At 50.6% G+C, this 17500-nt stretch overlaps 1 protein-coding gene across 1 annotated transcript in view; it reads left to right on the forward strand.

The window, feature by feature from the left end:
• The window catches only part of LOC105904639 (immunoglobulin superfamily member 3-like), a 155649-nt gene that overhangs the window by 91159 nt on the left and 46990 nt on the right, over window positions 1–17500 (forward strand). Inside the window, 3 exon segments of the mRNA XM_031582787.2 lie at window positions 2295–2723; window positions 10876–11262; window positions 16523–16996. Of these exon segments, the coding sequence (XP_031438647.1) occupies window positions 2295–2723; window positions 10876–11262; window positions 16523–16996 (1290 nt within the window).

Here is a 17500-nt window from a genome sequence, read left to right on the forward strand (position 1 = left end):
AGGAGGAGCTTATTTAGGAACAGCCGTTCAAAAAGCGGTGGTATATTTAGAAATGTGTGTGTGTGACGGAGTGTGTGTGTGACGGCGTGTGTTGTGGTGCTGCTCTGCTTGTGGATTAAGTATGTGTGTGTGTGTGTGTGTGTGTGTGTGTGTGTGTGTGTGTGTGTGTCTGAACAGATGACTGTGGAGCAGGAGCCTCTTCAAGGCCACAGCTGTAGCACTAGCTATATAGCTAGCTAATCGTGGCTGTATAACTCTGCTACTAGTGTAGTGTGCCACCTCTTCATATTTAAACACAAACACAGTTTACTACAGTTAGCCGTACACTGCGGAGTTGAGAGAACAGCACAGCTAACAGTTAAAAATGGCAGCCTCGAGTACTTTCACTTGCTTTGAACTGTACCTCATTTTCTCTGTCAAGTACTCAAGCTGTCAATATGACCAAAATGCACATCCTAGTGTGTGTGTGTGTGTGTGTGTGTGTGTGTGTGTGTGTGTGTGTGTGTGTGTGTGTGTGTGTACTGATGCCTTCCTAGAGGTTTCAGGGGAGCTAGCGCAGTTGAGCTGCATGCCCCTGGCCCAGCTGCTTGTTGGCCTCCTGCCGTGTCGCTTCCTCTTCGGCTTCCGGTCGGGTTGGCCGTCCTAATCCGTGCCAATCGCTGGGTGCCAGCGCATTAACCATAGCCAGAGGTTAGCTTAACCACTGCCATCATCAGCAGCATCGTCGTCGTCGCCGCTGCTGCGATGACTCCAGACGTGTTCCATCTGTTTGCCAGTGTCAGCCGCCCCCCACCCACCCCCCCTCCCCCCTGCCTGGCTAAGGCTTTGATGGAATGCCGCTGCCAGACGCGGGCACTAGCACAGGGCTGTTAATCAATGTTAGCAGCGCGCGGAGGGATGCTGCTGGTAATGGGAGGGGGAAGAGCAGCGATGTCTCCCCACGGCGCTAATCGATTGTAGCGGCATGGCAGGGTTTTATTTTTTGAGGGGGGGGTTGAGGGGAGGCGGGGAGGGGAGGGGGGGGGGGAATATGGGGAAGGACGATCTGTGATGGAATGCTGCTTTCTTAGAGCTGCTGCTAATTGGTGTTTATGCAGGGGATTTTTTTTCTCCTCCTCCATGCTCTGCAGGGTTGTGTTTGTTTGTGTGTGTGTGTGTGTATGTGTGTGTGTGTGTGTGTGTGTGTGCACTGAAGATGGGTAACATGGCGGCCTGCAATTCCAAAGACTGTGTCTGTGTGTTTGTGTTTGTCTGTGTGTGTGTGTGTGTGTGTGTGCGTGTGTGTGTAGGAGGCCTGAATGCTCATGGACTCTTAACGAGTGCTAGCTTTGACCTGGTATGGCCGCCCTTGGAAGTGTGTGTGTGTGTGTGTGTGTGTGTTATAGTGTGCATGTTGTTTGTGTTTGTGTCTGTGTCTAGTGGCAGTCGCAGTCTTCCTCTCTTGCCCTATACTCCTTTGCCACCCACCCAAGAACACTCACAATAACACACACACACACACACACACACACACACACACACACACAAAAACACACACACACACACACACCTGCCTGAACAGCTGTATCCCTGGCCTCTCGCTAAGACACATTGACTAGAACACATACTGTCTTTTTTGCTCAACCACAGTAACAGCCCTCCGGTGTGAGTCACAGAGAAGGAGGCGGAAGCTGCGCCTCGTTGTCAAGTCTTTGAGGCCCCTGTTCTTCTGTCTTGTTTTCAAATTAGCAGTCTGGCGTTGGCAGTGTTTTACACTGACACGGTGTTTGATTGGGTCTTGTTTGTGAGAAAGGGCAAAGCGAGGGAGGTAGAGAGGGAGAGAATGATAAGGAGGGAGAGAAAGAAAATGAGTAAAAGAGGTCTGTTTATTTCCTGAGGCATTGAGTTGTCATAATAACAAGGTCAGGGTTTCGCTTCACCGGAAGAAGATCCTGTTTAAATGTTAATGGGTCACACAGTCTGTGTGTGTGTGTGTGTGTGTGTGTGTGCGTGCCTAGCAAGTGCTTGCCTAACTGCCTAACTCAAAATCAATCCTTGTGTTATCCTTTAAATCACCGCAGGCACCCATAAGGTGTGTGTGTGTGCGTGTGTGTGTGTGTTTTGTATGCCTTGAAGGTACTACCCCACGGATCTGAAATCGACCCATCTTATTGACATGTTTTGTGTGTGTTTATGGGTGGGTGTGTGTGTGTTAGGTGAGTGAAATAAAGAGAGAATATACGTGCCCCTTATGCTACTTGCCTCTCTCTTCAACTCATCCTCATCATCCTCCTCCTCTTCCTCTCCCTCCGCAGTGATCCCTGACACCCTGACGGTGGCGTCGTCGGCTCAGACCCTGTCCAAGGTGGAGGGCGAGACGCTGCAGCTGAGCTGCGAGGTGAACCGCCTGACGGCCCAGCACACCCACCTGGCCGTGGGCTGGTACCTGCGCCCGGCCGACGACCCCTCCGCCGCCGCCGCCACGCCGCGCGACGTGGTCACGCTCTCCCGGGACTTCGTGCTCCGGCCCGGCGGCCCGTACCGCCAGCGTCTCTCCTCGGGGGACCTGCGGATGGACAAGACGGGCGCCTCCACCTACCGGCTCACCATCTACCGGCTGCAGCCGGCCGACCAGGGCGTGTTCTACTGCGAGGCGTCCGAGTGGATCCAGGACCCCGACCGCTCCTGGTACGCCATCAGCCGCAAGCAGTCCGACCAGACCTCCGTCAGAGTGCAGCCCACCGGTGAGTCATTGTGTGTGTGTGTGTGTGTGTGTGTGTGTGTGTGTGTGTGTGTATATGCGTGGGGGTGGGGGGGTGTGATTGCGGTTGAAGAGGATGTCAGGACAGATGAGTTATTTCCTGTTTGTCTCAATAGATCTCTGTTTCAACCATTTCCTGTCATTACTCTTAGATCTGTGTCTCCCATTCTGTTCTGTTTCTGTCTCTCTCTCTCTCTCTCTCTACTCCTCTTTCATGCTTTATCTGTTCCTCCCGTTCATTTCTACTCCCCTCTATTTATATCTCCATCTAAGTGATTCATCCCTTCCTTCCGTGTTCTTTACATCCTTCTCAGTCTATCTATTCCCCCTTTCTCTCCCTTTCTCTCCCTCTCTCTCTCCCGACAGAAATCTTTTCTGATTCTTTCCATATTATGCTGTCTGTCTGTCCCTCGGTCTTCACATCTGATATTGATGATTTTCATGACTGCACGCATGGGACCATCATGTCATGTGATCTCCGCCGAACGCGCCACGCTGCTCAGTAGGGGGCGCGTGTTCCGTCACGTCTCGTCCCATCTGCGCTCGCCGGCGTCATCGCTGCACTCGACCGCTGTGTTTGCGTAGCGTCGTCGTACGCAGTCAGTCGGAGGCTTCTTCTGATGAAGAAGTAAACGTCGTTTCGATCTGGAAGGGTGTTGAACTGCCTCGTTTTCTCTACTCTTGTCAGATCTTTCATCAGCTCGTATTCCGCCCTTCTTTCAGTGGCCAAATTACCTTTGAAGTCATCGGGAGACATCTCGTGTGTGTGTGTGTGTGTGTGTGTGTGTGAGGGTGTGTTTTTATGTGAGCAAGCTTGTGTGTGTGTCTGAGCAAGAGCAAGCAATTTAAAACTTGCACTTCTCATCCAAGAGACATGCATTAGACAGGGGTCGCTCTAAGCTCTCGTAGGAGCTAGGTTCGTTAGGAACCATCTGCACGCCGGTTGGTCGGCCCCTAGCACCCAAAAGTGCCCATCGCTCATGGGCGGCCACAGATGCAGCCCCAGATACATTATTTATTTGAATCCACCAATCATATTCTGTACAGAAAGGATTCAAACATTTCTCAGAGGTTGAACACAGCTTAGTGACTCATGGGTACAAGAAACATCTCCTACGCCAAACAGCAAGACTACCTATAACAGCTGATACAGAGCAGAACTTTGCTAGTTGTTTGGATTGTCTCTTACTAAGTCCTGCCAGTGGTAGACCACTGACCGAAAGCTTATGGACATGCCCCAGGCTTCCAAATATCAATACTACCACAGATGCAGCCCCAGATACACACACACATGCAAGCACACACACACATACACACACACACGCACACACACACACACACACACACACACTGACAGCCAGGCAGGCTCTGCTGCTGCCGTTGCAGTGATCCCTATCTCAAATTAAGCTTGTTAGCCCGCTCCCAGGGAGGTATCTAGCAATCCTCTTAAACACACCCCTGCCTCCTCTCCATCCCCCCCCACCCCCACCCTTCTATGCCATCCTGGTTGCAGCAGAGTTCACCTCCGCTGTCACCGACCCCGTGAGTCTCTCCTTGACTGTCACCGCCCCCCCTGAGTTACGGCAGAGGGGGGTGCCTGGATCAAAGGGAAGGGAAGGGAGAGGAGGGGGTGACTGTGCTCCTGCAGTCATGTTCTCAGAGGCCTGATCACACTGATCAATCAGGGTGTCTAGAACACCTCTCAGAGGCCTGATCACACTGATCAATCAGGGTGTCTAGAATACCTCTACATTTTGCAGCCAGTCATTTGTCTCACCAGTCTACCCTTCGACCTCACCACACACACACACACTCGTATTCTCATACACACACACACACACACACACACACACACACACATATAATCACAGGCACTCTTTCGCGCACTCTCTCGCACACACACACACACACACACACACACACACACAAACACACACAGTCTCAGCAGTCTACCATCCTACCTCACCATGCACACACACACTCATATACTCAAACACACACACACATAGACTCACAGACACTCATTTTCGCACTCACTCACTCACACACTCACACATACATTTCACGCGGAAGTTAGGCAAACACGTCACACCCAGCCAGCCTCCGAGCCAAGCTCATCAGATCTGTGCCAGCCCTACCCGTGATGTGACTGTGACAGTTCACAGGATTAGCCTCAAACCGGAGGGAGACCGCGAGAGCAGAGGCTATCATGCTCTCACCGAGTACCGCCCCACCCTGGAAGATCTGTGTGTGTGTGTGTGTGTGTGTGTGTGTGTGCGTGTGTGCGTGTGATTAGGTATTCAGGGCGATATTCTGCAAGATCACAGGCACGCTTATAATGATGCTTGGTGCAGATATCACGATGCCTTGACTTGATTCAGTGTGATGTTGTCCTCAGATTGAGATACACTCTCCTATGCCCTGCACTGGTGTGCCTGTGCCTGGAGAGAGCTTGTACCTCCTCTCCCTCTCTCTCTCTCTCTCTCTCTCTCTCTCTCTCTCTCTCTCTCTCTCTCTCTCTCTCTCTGTGTTTGGGGATGTGATGTGTATCGGCTGTGACCGTCTGACTCCCCTTCAGTCGTGCAGCTCTGTTGGGATTGTGAGTGAGTGGCGGTTTAATCCCATCCCCCCACCTCACCATTGGCTCTGCACCTCTCAAGGGGGGGGTTCGCCGTATCACGAGGCCGACTCAGACAGGAAGTGAACCGATCACACACGCCCGTCGTCTCCCTGTCAAGGGCACCTCTCACTATGCCGTCTCATATGGGGATGCATAACAAGGCCCCTCTCTCACCCACCCACACACACACACACACACACACACACACCACACACATCTCCCTGGTGCCGCCGCTGCTGCTGTTCACCAACCAGCCTCAAAGCCAGACACCCGCCCGTCTGCTTCATGTCCCTACGGAGATGGTGGGGGGACTGGGGGAAGAGGACAGCGAGGACGAGGCAGGGGGAACGGAAGAAAAGAGAGAGAGAGAGAGAGAGAGAGAGAGAGAGACGGTGGGGGTACTAAGGGAAGAGGACAAGGACGAGGCAGGGGGGAACGGAAGAAAAGAGAGAGAGAGAGAGCGCCTATCCTCTCGGTCCGTCCGGAACCCATTCCCAGCGGGAGGACGTCGGCGGGGTTCTCTCCCGAGCGGGAGATGTGTGGAGACAGTTAAACGGCGCTGAAGAGGGCGATCACTCACCGGTGGGGAGACGACGGCGTCAGAAAAAAAAAAAACAGAGTTGTTTGTTGTCGTCAGCTGTCAGGCAGCTGTTTTACTGACATGGTAATTAATCAATCTGGAAGTCAATTATTTTTTATCGTGACACTAGCTTTTATCAGGGGAGGTAACATCTTTGCTTATTAAAACGTAAATCAGCTCGCCATTTTAAGCGCACCCTGTTGTTTTTGTTTTGGACAGTTAGTGCAGAGGTGCTCTAATAAGAGTTTCTTGGCAGCCATCACACGTCCGTTAAAGTCCTCTTGACTGAGCTGAACTTTTCAAGACTAAAGTCCCTCTGTGATACTCTGATGAACTAAATTACCCACAATAGACTTTAGACTTCAGGCTAGAAAGTAGCACATAAATCACACTTAAAGCACGCTAACATTAGCAGGGCTCCTGCGTGTGGTTGCTAACGATCAACACATCAAGCTGGGTGATTTGAGGTGGACCTTGGGTGCGTGCACTGAGTGGGAATAGACCTGGATGTCTCTTTGCATCATTAGGACCCATCTCACAGTTGCCATCCCAGCGTCTCGTCCCAGTCTCACCTGGGTAAGCCTCGTCCCAGTCCCACCTGGGTAAGCCTCGGGTCAGGGATTCTCAGCGGCCTTCAGTGAGGAGCAGTGGAATGATGGCATCAGATTCCTCTCTGTAATCTCCTTTTCCAGCTCGCTGGCCGCTGAGCTTTTCTCCCCACTGGACCGGCGAGGACCAGCCCCCCTCCCCCAACCGCTCCCCTTTTCCCAAATCCCCGGAATGGTGAAAAGCGCAAGAGGAGCCGTGGGGCATGACCGTCTATGACGTTCTGTCTGTCTGCACGTCCGTCTATCTCCGACACCGGTCAAACGCACACACACACACACATATACACACACACACACACACACACACACACACATACATAAACACACACTCACACACATATGCATACAGGCACACAGACACACACACACACACACACACACACACACACACATATATATACATACTCTCTCTCACACACACACATACACACACATACACATAGGCCTTTGACTGGATATCTATCATCTCAAATGTGTAAGAGTAAGAGACAGGATTTTTAGCACCACTTTGATATTTCTCTGTTTTTTTTTTTATGTGATGCCAAGAAAATTAATAAATGTATAATTTTGATTAGGAGTGTTCTTTTGGTAATGAAAGAGTTGTCATTACAAGCAAATGGCAAATTGTTTTTTAATGTATGAAACCATTTAATTTAGCTTAGCAAGTATCGTCGTTATTGTTCCTCTCTATGAGAGATGACATTGTAAAATCCTGAGAGATGGACTGGCATGAGAGCCTGTTGTTTGTGTGAACCGATGTGGCTTTTATCCAGGTCTAAAGTTGTGCAGGGATAGTTTTGGCAGGCTTGAACGCGAACACACACTCACACACACTATTACACACACACACACACACACACACACACACACACACACACACACACACACACACACACACACACAGACAGACAGGAGGCTGTGGGCATCTGTGCCACCCCAAAAACACGGCCCTTTTGCTTGCTCGATCGCTCTCTCTCTCTCTCTCTCCCTCTCTCGCTTGCTTGCTCGCTCTTGCTCTTTCTCCCGCTCTCTCTATCTCTGACCACCACTTTCATCTTTTGTCCGAATGCCTTTCCCGTTACTGTGCCATCAGACATGCAATAGTTGGCTGCCACCATAAAAAGATTTCGGGGTTGATTTGGGGTCGGAAATCAGCGCAGAGTTTGCCGCCTTGCGTTCGGTGCGGTTGGCGTGCGTCGGGAGGTGGAAGCCGTGTCATCGCATCTCCCATCTCGCTCGTTTCTTGGCACAGACGCCACTTTGTGGCCTAATTAGAGACATAGACGCGTCTGTGCGGCACAGACAGAAGGCACTTGATTGTTGATGAACGTCGTGAAATCACTGGGCTATTGTCAATGCGTGAGCGACGCGCCCTGTGGTGGGGGGAATATGGAGAGAAAGAGGGAGAGAGAGAGAGAGAAGGATGAGAAAAGAGATAAGTAGAGACACAAAGATGAAGAAAAGAGAGAGACACAAGAGTGTAGTCATAAAAGAGAGTGAGTGAGAGAGAGAGAGAGAAGGATGAGAAAAGAGATAAGTAGAGACACAAAGATGAAGAAAAGAGAGAGACACAAGAGTGTAGTCATAAAAGAGAGAGAGAGAGAGAGAGAGAGAGAAAAGAAGAAGAAGAGAGTGAATATAAAATGTCAGATGAGGCGGATGATAAAATGGAGTCATATAGGGTGTGAGAGAGAGAGAAGCAAGTCCTCAAGTCTTCCTCCATAATTATCCAATAATAAGCCGCCGACCCCTCTAACCTCCGACTGACAGTGAACAAGCGGGCTTTGAGGAGCTCGCAGAACATAGATCACTGTCTTCACCCTCCCCCTGCCTTCACACATCTGCCCCCCCCCCCCCTCCACCCCCCGCCCGTCAGCAGGAGCGAGTGATGAATAGATGAGCGGAGAAGAGACGGAGCGGTCGTGAAGCAAACGAGTCTCCTCCGTCACGTGTTAGTCCACAGCGGGGCCCTCGTCCACGTCACAAAAGCCCCTCAAGAAGTGCCATAAACGGCCCCCGAGATATTAGCAGGATTATCACGGAAAACAATTCACTTCACGCTGAACGCTTTTCCATGAATGCGGGAACCTCAATCAGTTCCTTACGGTGAGAACCACAGGTGCGCCTCAATGCATTGAATGGGTAAGTGCTCTCCAACCTAGCCGCGGCTTCGACAAGCATTCTGCCTTGATGGCTTCAAGCCAGCCTCACCTAAGGGTCCTATGCTTAAAAAGATCTAAGCAGATATGCTGTGAGGCATTCACGTACGCAGGTGAAGCACTTCAAGGGGATGGTGGGGGGTGTGCTGGGGGGTGTGCTGGGGGGTGGGGGGGGCTCTTTTTTTCAAATGCCTATGCTGTCAGCGTGGTTCCCATTTGAATGTATTATGTATCAGGAGACTTGAGTGATGACGGAAAGAATGAGCAGGGCCTCGGCCTCTGATAGGAACTCCTTCATTAGGCATTGTATCTCCAGAGGGAAAAAAAAGGGTTCGGAGCGTTGCCAGGGCCTATTACTGGGTAATCACCTGAACCGATAAAGCAGGGACTCCAGGCTCGCTGGCAGAATTATGATTCCCTTTCAAGGCCCACCCATTCCTCATCTCTCCTTACTACTCTCTCTCTCTCTTGTTCTCTCTCTCTCTCTCTCTCTCTCTCTACTCTCTCTCTCTCTCTACTCTCTTGTTCTCTCTCTTTCGGCTGTGATTTCTCCCTCTCCATTTTAAATGACCTTATTTTTCTCCTGTGTGTTTTCTTTATTATAATTCTTTAGCCATCTTTCATTTCCTCCACCGTTATCACTCCCCTCCCTTCCCTTCTATTTACCTCACCTCACCTCCTCATTTCAGAGTGGAGCTACATATCTTTTTATTCTCTCTCTCTTCTAAAGGCACACTCTCTCTCTATCTTGCTCTATCTCTCCCTCTCCCTCCCTCTCCCTCTCTCTCTCCATCTCCATCTCTGTTTGTTTGTCCTTACCACAGCTTAGCGGACTCTCATTTTTGACAGCCTTCTCCTCCCCAAAGCTGCCATTTATTTACCTGCAGATAAGCCTCGGAAAGTATTTTTGGACCGTTACTCCAGCGCTGCGTTCCAATTTGCCTCCAAGCCAGGCCTCTCCAGAAGACTCTTTTATTATCCCCATCTCAAGAAAACGGAACCGTGGCAGTCCGTGGAATCCTAATGCTGTAGTAGGGGACGTCCCGCTGGTCTCATACCACGGTGGGGGAAACAAACAGCCAAAGGGTTTTGTTTTGGATGTGTTCCATTCATATCCGCTGCCCATTAGCTGCACAGTCGTGAAGCGCGCGCTAATTTCCTAGCGCTGATCCACAGCATGAGACCCCAAACAACAGTCCCCTGCACCGTAAACATGGCCGAAAACAGTCCCATAAACGAGGCCACGCTCCGCACGAGAGAAGGCTTTTGTTATTGTGTGTGTGTGTTTTTTTTATTTTTTCTTCGGTTGTTTCTTCTCTGGCAGTGGCAACGCTCTCAGGAAGTCTGTTTCAAGTTCATGTAATTGTAGCCGGAGGGAGCGATGATGGCAGGACCGGGGGGAAATTGAGCGGAAACTGACCGATGATCCGCACAGGAGAGGTCCGCAGCGAGTCCTGTGGATATTTTTAAAAATCAAATTATGCAAATCAAAGCAACACCGTGATTCTGCAAGCTTCATGCTTGGAGTCAAACCAGCGACTCAGCAATTCACTTCCCTGTCAGGGTTCACTCTGCACTCTTGGTGTAAACTTTGTTATTTTTTTCTTTCAATGCATAAAATTGAGATTTAATCGGATGGTTTCCCGTACGCTGGCGGAGTGGTATGGGGGGGGGGGGAAGTGTGGAGGAAGCCAGAACGAAAAGGCCAGGAATCCCACATGTAATTACGCAGAACAATCTGCCGTTGCATTATTAGGGTCTCCAGTGGTGTTGTTATTCAGCACGGCGCACGCTCCCTCTCTGCCTCCATCAGATTAGGGGTTGTGAAACCTGCATTTATCCTGATGTGAAGAAACCCAGCGGCGGCGACAGAGCACTCTGTGTCAACACTGTCCCATCTGGTGATTAACACCCCCATCCAGCTCACTCCTTCCCCCTCTCTCTCTCTTCCATCCATCCATCCATTCACCCCTTCGTCTCCTGTTTAATGCACTCTCTCCTCTTTGTTTTTAATGTGATGGTGTCAGCCTTGTTCATTGGTATTTCAAAGTCTTAAGATGTGTAATCATGTCAGACAGTCAGACAGGGGTCTGATGAAGGAGTGTTAAACCTCTCTCCCCTCTCTCTCTCTTTCTTTCTCTCTCTCTCTCTCCCTCTCTCCCTGACAGACCGTGACTTCAGCATCCAGGTGACCACGGAGCGCCGGGCCTACACGGCGGGCGAGCCGCTGGAGCTCCGCTGCACCATAGAGGCGCAGAAGGTTCCGGAGCGCTTCTTCTCGGTGTCGTGGGTCTTCAGCAGCTCGCCCGTGGCCGTGGTCGGCCCCGACGCCGTGCCCTCGCTGGGCCCCGGCTACCTGGAGCGCGAGGCGGCCGGCCTGCTGACGGTGCGGAAGGAGAGCGCCAACGTGCACCTGCTCAAGCTGCAGCGCCTGCTGCCCGACGACGCCGGCAAGTACATCTGCCGCGTGACGGAGCGCGAGAGGACCCTCACCGGAGACTTCATCGACCGCAGCAAGCGCTCGCGCAACGTGCAGATCACCGTCACCCCACTCAGTGAGTAGCTAGCGCTCTCTCTGTATCTCTGTATGAGTGTCTGTCTATCTATCTATCTATCTATCTATCTATCCATATGCATGTCTGTCTCTTTCTATCTATATATCTATCTCTCTCTCTGTCTGTCGGTCATTCATTTATTTATTCATTCATTCTTTCTTTCTTTCAGTCTCTCCTTCAGTTCCATCTAGTATATAGTATATATCTATCTATCATTCAGTCTATCGATCTGTCTGTTGTTTTATCTTGTCTATCTATGTTGTATGTCTATTAGTGAATTTCTATCCGTCATCCTTTATCTATCAGCCTTTGTCCTTGCACATTTACCTCCTGTGAGAGACCCATGTCTGTGTGTCTTTAGAGTGTGCGTGTCTGAGAGTGTGTGTGTTTATAGTGTGTGTGTGTGTGTGTAGAGTGTGTGTGTGTGTGTGTCCTTGCACATTTACCTCCTGTGAGAGACCCATGCCTGTGTGTCTTGAGAGTGTGTGTGTGTGTGTCTGAGAGTGTATGTGTCTGAGAGTGTGTGTGTTTATAGTGTGTGTGTGTGTGTGTGTAGAGTGTGTGTGTGTGTGTGTCCTTGCACATTTACCTCCTGTGAGAGACCCATGTCTATGTCTCTGTCTCTCTTATCTTTCTCTGTCTGAACTCTTTTTCTCCCTTCTTCCTCTGGTGAGGCCACTCCTGGGAGGCACTGTGGTTGTTTGTTTTGTTTTTGTTTTTATTTTGTATTATATTGTTTAAAACCCAACCCAACCCGCACTCTTTTATTTCCGATCATTCCCTTCATTTGATCCAGAAGAATCCAGAAAGTCCCAAATCCCTCAACTCTCGTCCTCACGTAACCCGCATCACCGTTTCTTAAGCCTGTCTCTGCTGTCGTGTCCCTCTCAGGAGAAAGGGTGAGGGAGAGAGGGAAAGGGGGGAATAAGGGAGAAAGAGAAAGGTTGAGAGAAGGGACTAAGAGAGAGAGAGAGAGAGAGAGAGATAGAGTGATTGAGAGAGAGAGGAAGAAAGAAAAAGATTGAGAGAAGAGACTAAGAGAGAGTGTGAGAGAGAGAGAGAGATTATCCCGACCACCCTGAACTCCTTGCTTTGGGGAGTAGGCACGGCCTGTAAATGGATTTGCGTAATAGCAGCATGGAGGCAGGTCATTAGTAGCTGGATGATGGCTTCCTCTATCCACCGTGGCGGGGCTCTTTCTCAACTCCCCACACACACACACACACACACACGCACACACACACACACACACACACACACACACACACACACACACACACACACACAAGCCTTATGGAGCCAATCTCCTCCGCAGGTCCTCCATCGCAAAGCCACTCCATTCTATTTTTCTATTCCAGGTGCACCCTCCCTTCCCCTCTACACACAAAAAAAAAGCAAAAGGATAACAAATCATGAAGAGGAAAGAGTGGGAGAGTCCCGTCGTGTTTAAAGAGAGAGTCTCCTCCGATAGGGGAGGCACCGCCGAGGCTCCGCACACAAAAGCCTTTTAGAGGCGAGCAATTCCCAAGGTTCATCTCCCCAGCGCCGCATTTCAAGAGCGCCGCGCCGAAAACGGCGTTGCGTTCCAAGAGCTAAAAGGCGCTCGACTAACAGGCGTGAAATGAAAGAGTGTGAAGAGAAAGAATAAGCGAGCGAGCGAGCAAGTCAGGCTTCCTCCTCTCCTCCTCTCCCGCTGCCTAAAACAGGCCACCAGACTGGGTTAATTCATCCAGCCCTGGGAAAGGGGGACCACAGCCTGGCAATTTGTAAAGACCGCCTCAGTGGGGTGTGTGTGTCTCTGTGTGTGTGTGTGTGTGTGTGTGTGTGTGTGTGTGTGTGTGTGTGTGTGTGTGTGTGTGTGTGTGTGTGTGTGTGTGTGTGTGTGTGTGTGTGTGTGTGTGTGTGTTGTGAGGTTTCTTTGGGTGGGAGTCAAACAAGCCTTTAACTCAATTTGATAACCAACTTAGCAGGTTAAGCTAGTGCTCACTGCATAGTTATAATGCATTAATAAGGTCGCCCTAGCATAGCCTTCGGCCCCCTCACTGTACTCTCAGTGCACCACTTAATTGGCCCCGTATTGTATAAGCTGACATTGCCCTTTATTCAACCCCTGCAATCACAAGCCCATTCCCCCTGACCTCTCCTGCCGCGGTCCGCTCCACTAGACCGTGACCTCCGACTTTCTAGAGCCCTCCGCCACTTTACCCTTTCTCTCGCCTCTCTTTCTCTCTGTCTTTATTTTTTATCCCTCTCTCTCTCTCTCTATCTCTCTATCTCTCCTTCTCTCTATCTCACACTTTCAGATCTGCACATTCTCACTGGAGCAGAATCCCTTAAGACCATCAGTCTGACTCGGAACTCTGAATGTTCCAGAAGAAAAGCAAATTCTTCAGTTGACCACCTCACCCTGAGGGGCCAGTAACCATTAAAGAAAAGTGGATCCAGTTGCCCACAGTGCATTAGACTAGAGGTAGAGGGACCCCCCCCCCCCCTTTCCCATCTTGTGCCCTTTAAAACGAGGGCAGGGAGCATCTGTAAGTAATACCCACAGGGCATCATTAAGGGCAGGCGGGGTATTTTTTTTTTATCTCTCATTGCCTCCTAGATCATTTGCCCCCAATGGCGGCTCAGGTATGAGGCCTGCTCTGTCTTGATTACCGCCGCATGTTTGCTTTGTTGTTGACAAAAAAATGGAGCACCCCCCCCCCCCCCACACACACACACACACACACACACACACACACACACACATCATGCACGCACGCACGCACGCATGCGCACACACACACACACACACACACACACACACCTTCCCCTCAGCTATCCCATCGATCCCATCTACCCAGCATGCTCTTTGGAATACAGGATGGTGAGGTGACACCACTAGGGGCAGGAGGTCTCTCTCTCTGTATCGCAGGAGGAGACAGACCCTGGAGCGCCCGCATGGAGCGTCTGAGATGGAGAGAAAACACAACTCGGACAGAAAGAGAAACTAGAGATGTAGACTAGACAGAGGGTGATAGAAGGGAAGCATTAGAGAGGCAACAGAAAGAAGGGATAGAGAGAGATGTGGAGAACGAAGAGAAGGAAGGAAGGAAGGAAAGAGATAGAAGAAGAGGACTGTGGGGGGACTGAGTTGAGTTTGGCCGGGGCGTAAAGTCCACAGGCACAGAGAACATAAAACGGAAAGAAAGAAAGAAAGAAAGGCGGCTGAAATGAACAGAGGGACAGAGGGAGACACTGAGGGGAACACTAGGGTTGTTTCTTTCTCTCTCTCTCTCTCTCTCTCTCTCTTTCTCTCACTCTCTCTCTTTCACTCTCTCTCTCTCTCACACTTTCTGAGAGGCCAAAAGTTTCGAAGTGTAAGTCAAGGGACTTGAGGGAGATTTAAACCGGGGACATTGTTCATTTGGGTGTGAATAAAGTCACATGGCCCTGTCTGGCCTTTTAGGGGGTTTTATGGAAAACGGCTGATTTGCTCCAAACGCCAGGGAGTATTGGAGTATTGGTTGCACAGCTCAGAGAGACTGACAGCCTGATCCTTGCTGGCTTCTGGCTGAATGGCCGCTGAAGAGGAGCATTAGGGTAGAGAAACCCCTGAGAAAGACCCTGGCAACAGCAGCTAAGCACTTTCATCCATGTTCTCTCTGAGACAGACTCTCCTCTCTCTCTCTCTCGGTCCCCCCCCCCCCGCCCCTCTCTCTTGTGGTCTTTTTTCTCTCTCTCTCACTCTGTCCCTCTGTCTGTCTCTCTGTCTGTCTCTCTGTCTGTCCCTCTGTCTGTCTCTCTGTCTGTCTCTGTCTCTCTCACGGCCTCTTTTTGTCTCTGTCCTTCCTCCTTCCTCACGCGGATTCAGACACAGCACATTCACATATGCTTACTCACCCCAACAGGCCTCATGAACTCACTCACTCCGAGATAGACCAACACACACACACACACACACACACACACACACACACACACACACACACACACACACACACACACACACACACACACACACAGACGTGTGTGTGCATGCACGCGCACTCTAAAGCATGGTGATCCCCGCTGATGTTGGAGCTGCTCGATCTCTCCCTACCGCTGTGCCTGGAAAAACAACTGCATTTAACAAGCACCAAATGAGCTGAAACATTCACACACACACACACACACACACACACACACACACACACACACACACACATACACATAAACACACACAAACATTGACACACACACAGTCACTCACACAAACACATCACACACACACACCTTTAGTCTTATACCTACCATCTGCTTCCTACTGTCTCACATTACTAATTTCATTACTAGCAACTTAAATCCTCCACATGAATAAAATGTGTTGTGTTGTGTTGGCTCAGGTCAGGCGCTGTGCTCTCTGTTTCGACTAATTAATCAGCGCACTGACTAAGGAGTGGAAGGAGGAGGTGATATGGCGTCCGTTAGCACGTGTCTGTGCGTGTGTGTCTGAGAGTGTGTGTGTGTGTGTGTCTGAGAGTGTGTGTGTGTCTGAGAATTTGTGTGTGTGTTTCTGAGAGTGTGTGTTTTTGAGTGTGTGTGTTTCGGTGTGTTTGTCTGAGAGTGTGTGTGTGTTTTGAGTGCATGTCGGTGTGTGTGTGTGTGTGTGTGTGTGTGCGCGTCTGAAAGTGTGTGTGTGTTTTGAGTGCGTGTCGGTGTGTGTGTGTCTGAGAGTGTGTGTGTTTTGTGTGGTGTGTATGTGTGTGAGTGTTTTGAGTGTGTGTGTGTGTGTGTGTGCGCGTCTGAGAGTGTGTGTGTTTTGAGTGCGTGTTGGTGTGTGTGTTTTGAGAGTGTGTGTCTTGTAGCCCTCGGGCTACTGTCTGAGTGATGAATGAGCTGGATGCTGAGCAGGAAGCTAGCGCAATCATCTGCATAGAGAGAGAGAGGCACTGCTAGGTGTCCATCACTGCTGTTAGGAATGTACATGATTTCTTTCTCGCTTAGTCTCTCTCGTGGAGCAGGGAGATGGTATGAACCAGAGATACCTTTTGGGATTTTAGGGTGTGTTTCTGTGCATATTGCATCGGACATCCCTCTCTCCCCCCTCCTTCACGTTTTGTCTATCCCTTTTTCTCCCCCTCCTTCTCTATCTCTCTCTCTCTCTCTCTCTCTCTCTCATTCTGTCAATTCTGTTATTCTCTTGATTTTCTTGATTTTCTTTTTACTCCATCTTTACTTGTCCACCTTGTGTTTTAATTCCACGTTTCTTCTTCTTCTTCTCCATCTCCCTCCACAGAGAGCAACATCACCGTGTCCCTCTCCAGCAACTCGTCCTTCGATGAGGGGGACCCCATCATCTTGACCTGCTCCGTGCAGAATGTCTGGGGCAGCCTCTCCGTGTCCTGGCAGTGGACACCTCCTTCGTCCACCTCCTCCTCCTCCTCCCCCACCGCTACCACCCCCATCCAGGGGTCAGAGGGCGAGGAGTCCTCCCCCGGTCCGGAGCCCGTGGAGCTGGCCAGCGTGGAGCGCGACGGCGCGGTGCGTCTGGGGCCCGCCTACCTGGAGCGCGGCAGCTACGGTGAGGTGAGGGCCACGCGCGAGAGGGCCGACATCTACACGCTGGCGCTCTACAACGCCTACCCGACCGACGCGGGTCAGTACCGCTGCACCGTCACCGAGTGGACTCGCACCGGGCCCGAACCCAACAGCACCTGGCAGCAGCTCGGGGAGAAGTCGGCCACTAAAGCCATCACTGTCAAGAGCGTCGGTAAGAGCCCGCACTCACAGCCTCAAACCGATTAAAACACCAGGACAGCTCATCTTTTCTGTTTTCCATTATGTTATATGTGGCAAATCATCACAAAAGATCATCACAAATGGCATCCTCCCACACTGACTAGTGCACCTCTTAAACTCCATATTCATCTTCAAATTATCACGGTTTCAGTTACGCAATAATGTAGACACCAAAGTTATTAGTATTAAACGTGTCATACTCCAAATCAATCAATCAGACTGACTAGCACAACTTCCTGTCCCCGGAACATGACTTCTTCAGTGATGTTGACCCTGCCAGTAAGGCTATCAGTGTGCGGAGTGGTGGTATGACACTGATGCATCAGCACTCCCACACTAACTAGCCCAGCTCCAGGAAGCCCCATAATGGCGTCCCAGGGCCCAGACTCTTGGCTGTAATCTCTTAGCTGTCCAGTAATCAGCATCAAGAGTGTCTGTCTGTGAGACGGAGATCCATCAGCGTCTTCAGACTAAC

Source organism: Clupea harengus, chromosome 2 (genome assembly GCF_900700415.2).
Source record: "Clupea harengus chromosome 2, Ch_v2.0.2, whole genome shotgun sequence".
In the NCBI taxonomy this organism is placed as follows: Eukaryota; Metazoa; Chordata; class Actinopteri; order Clupeiformes; family Clupeidae; genus Clupea; species Clupea harengus.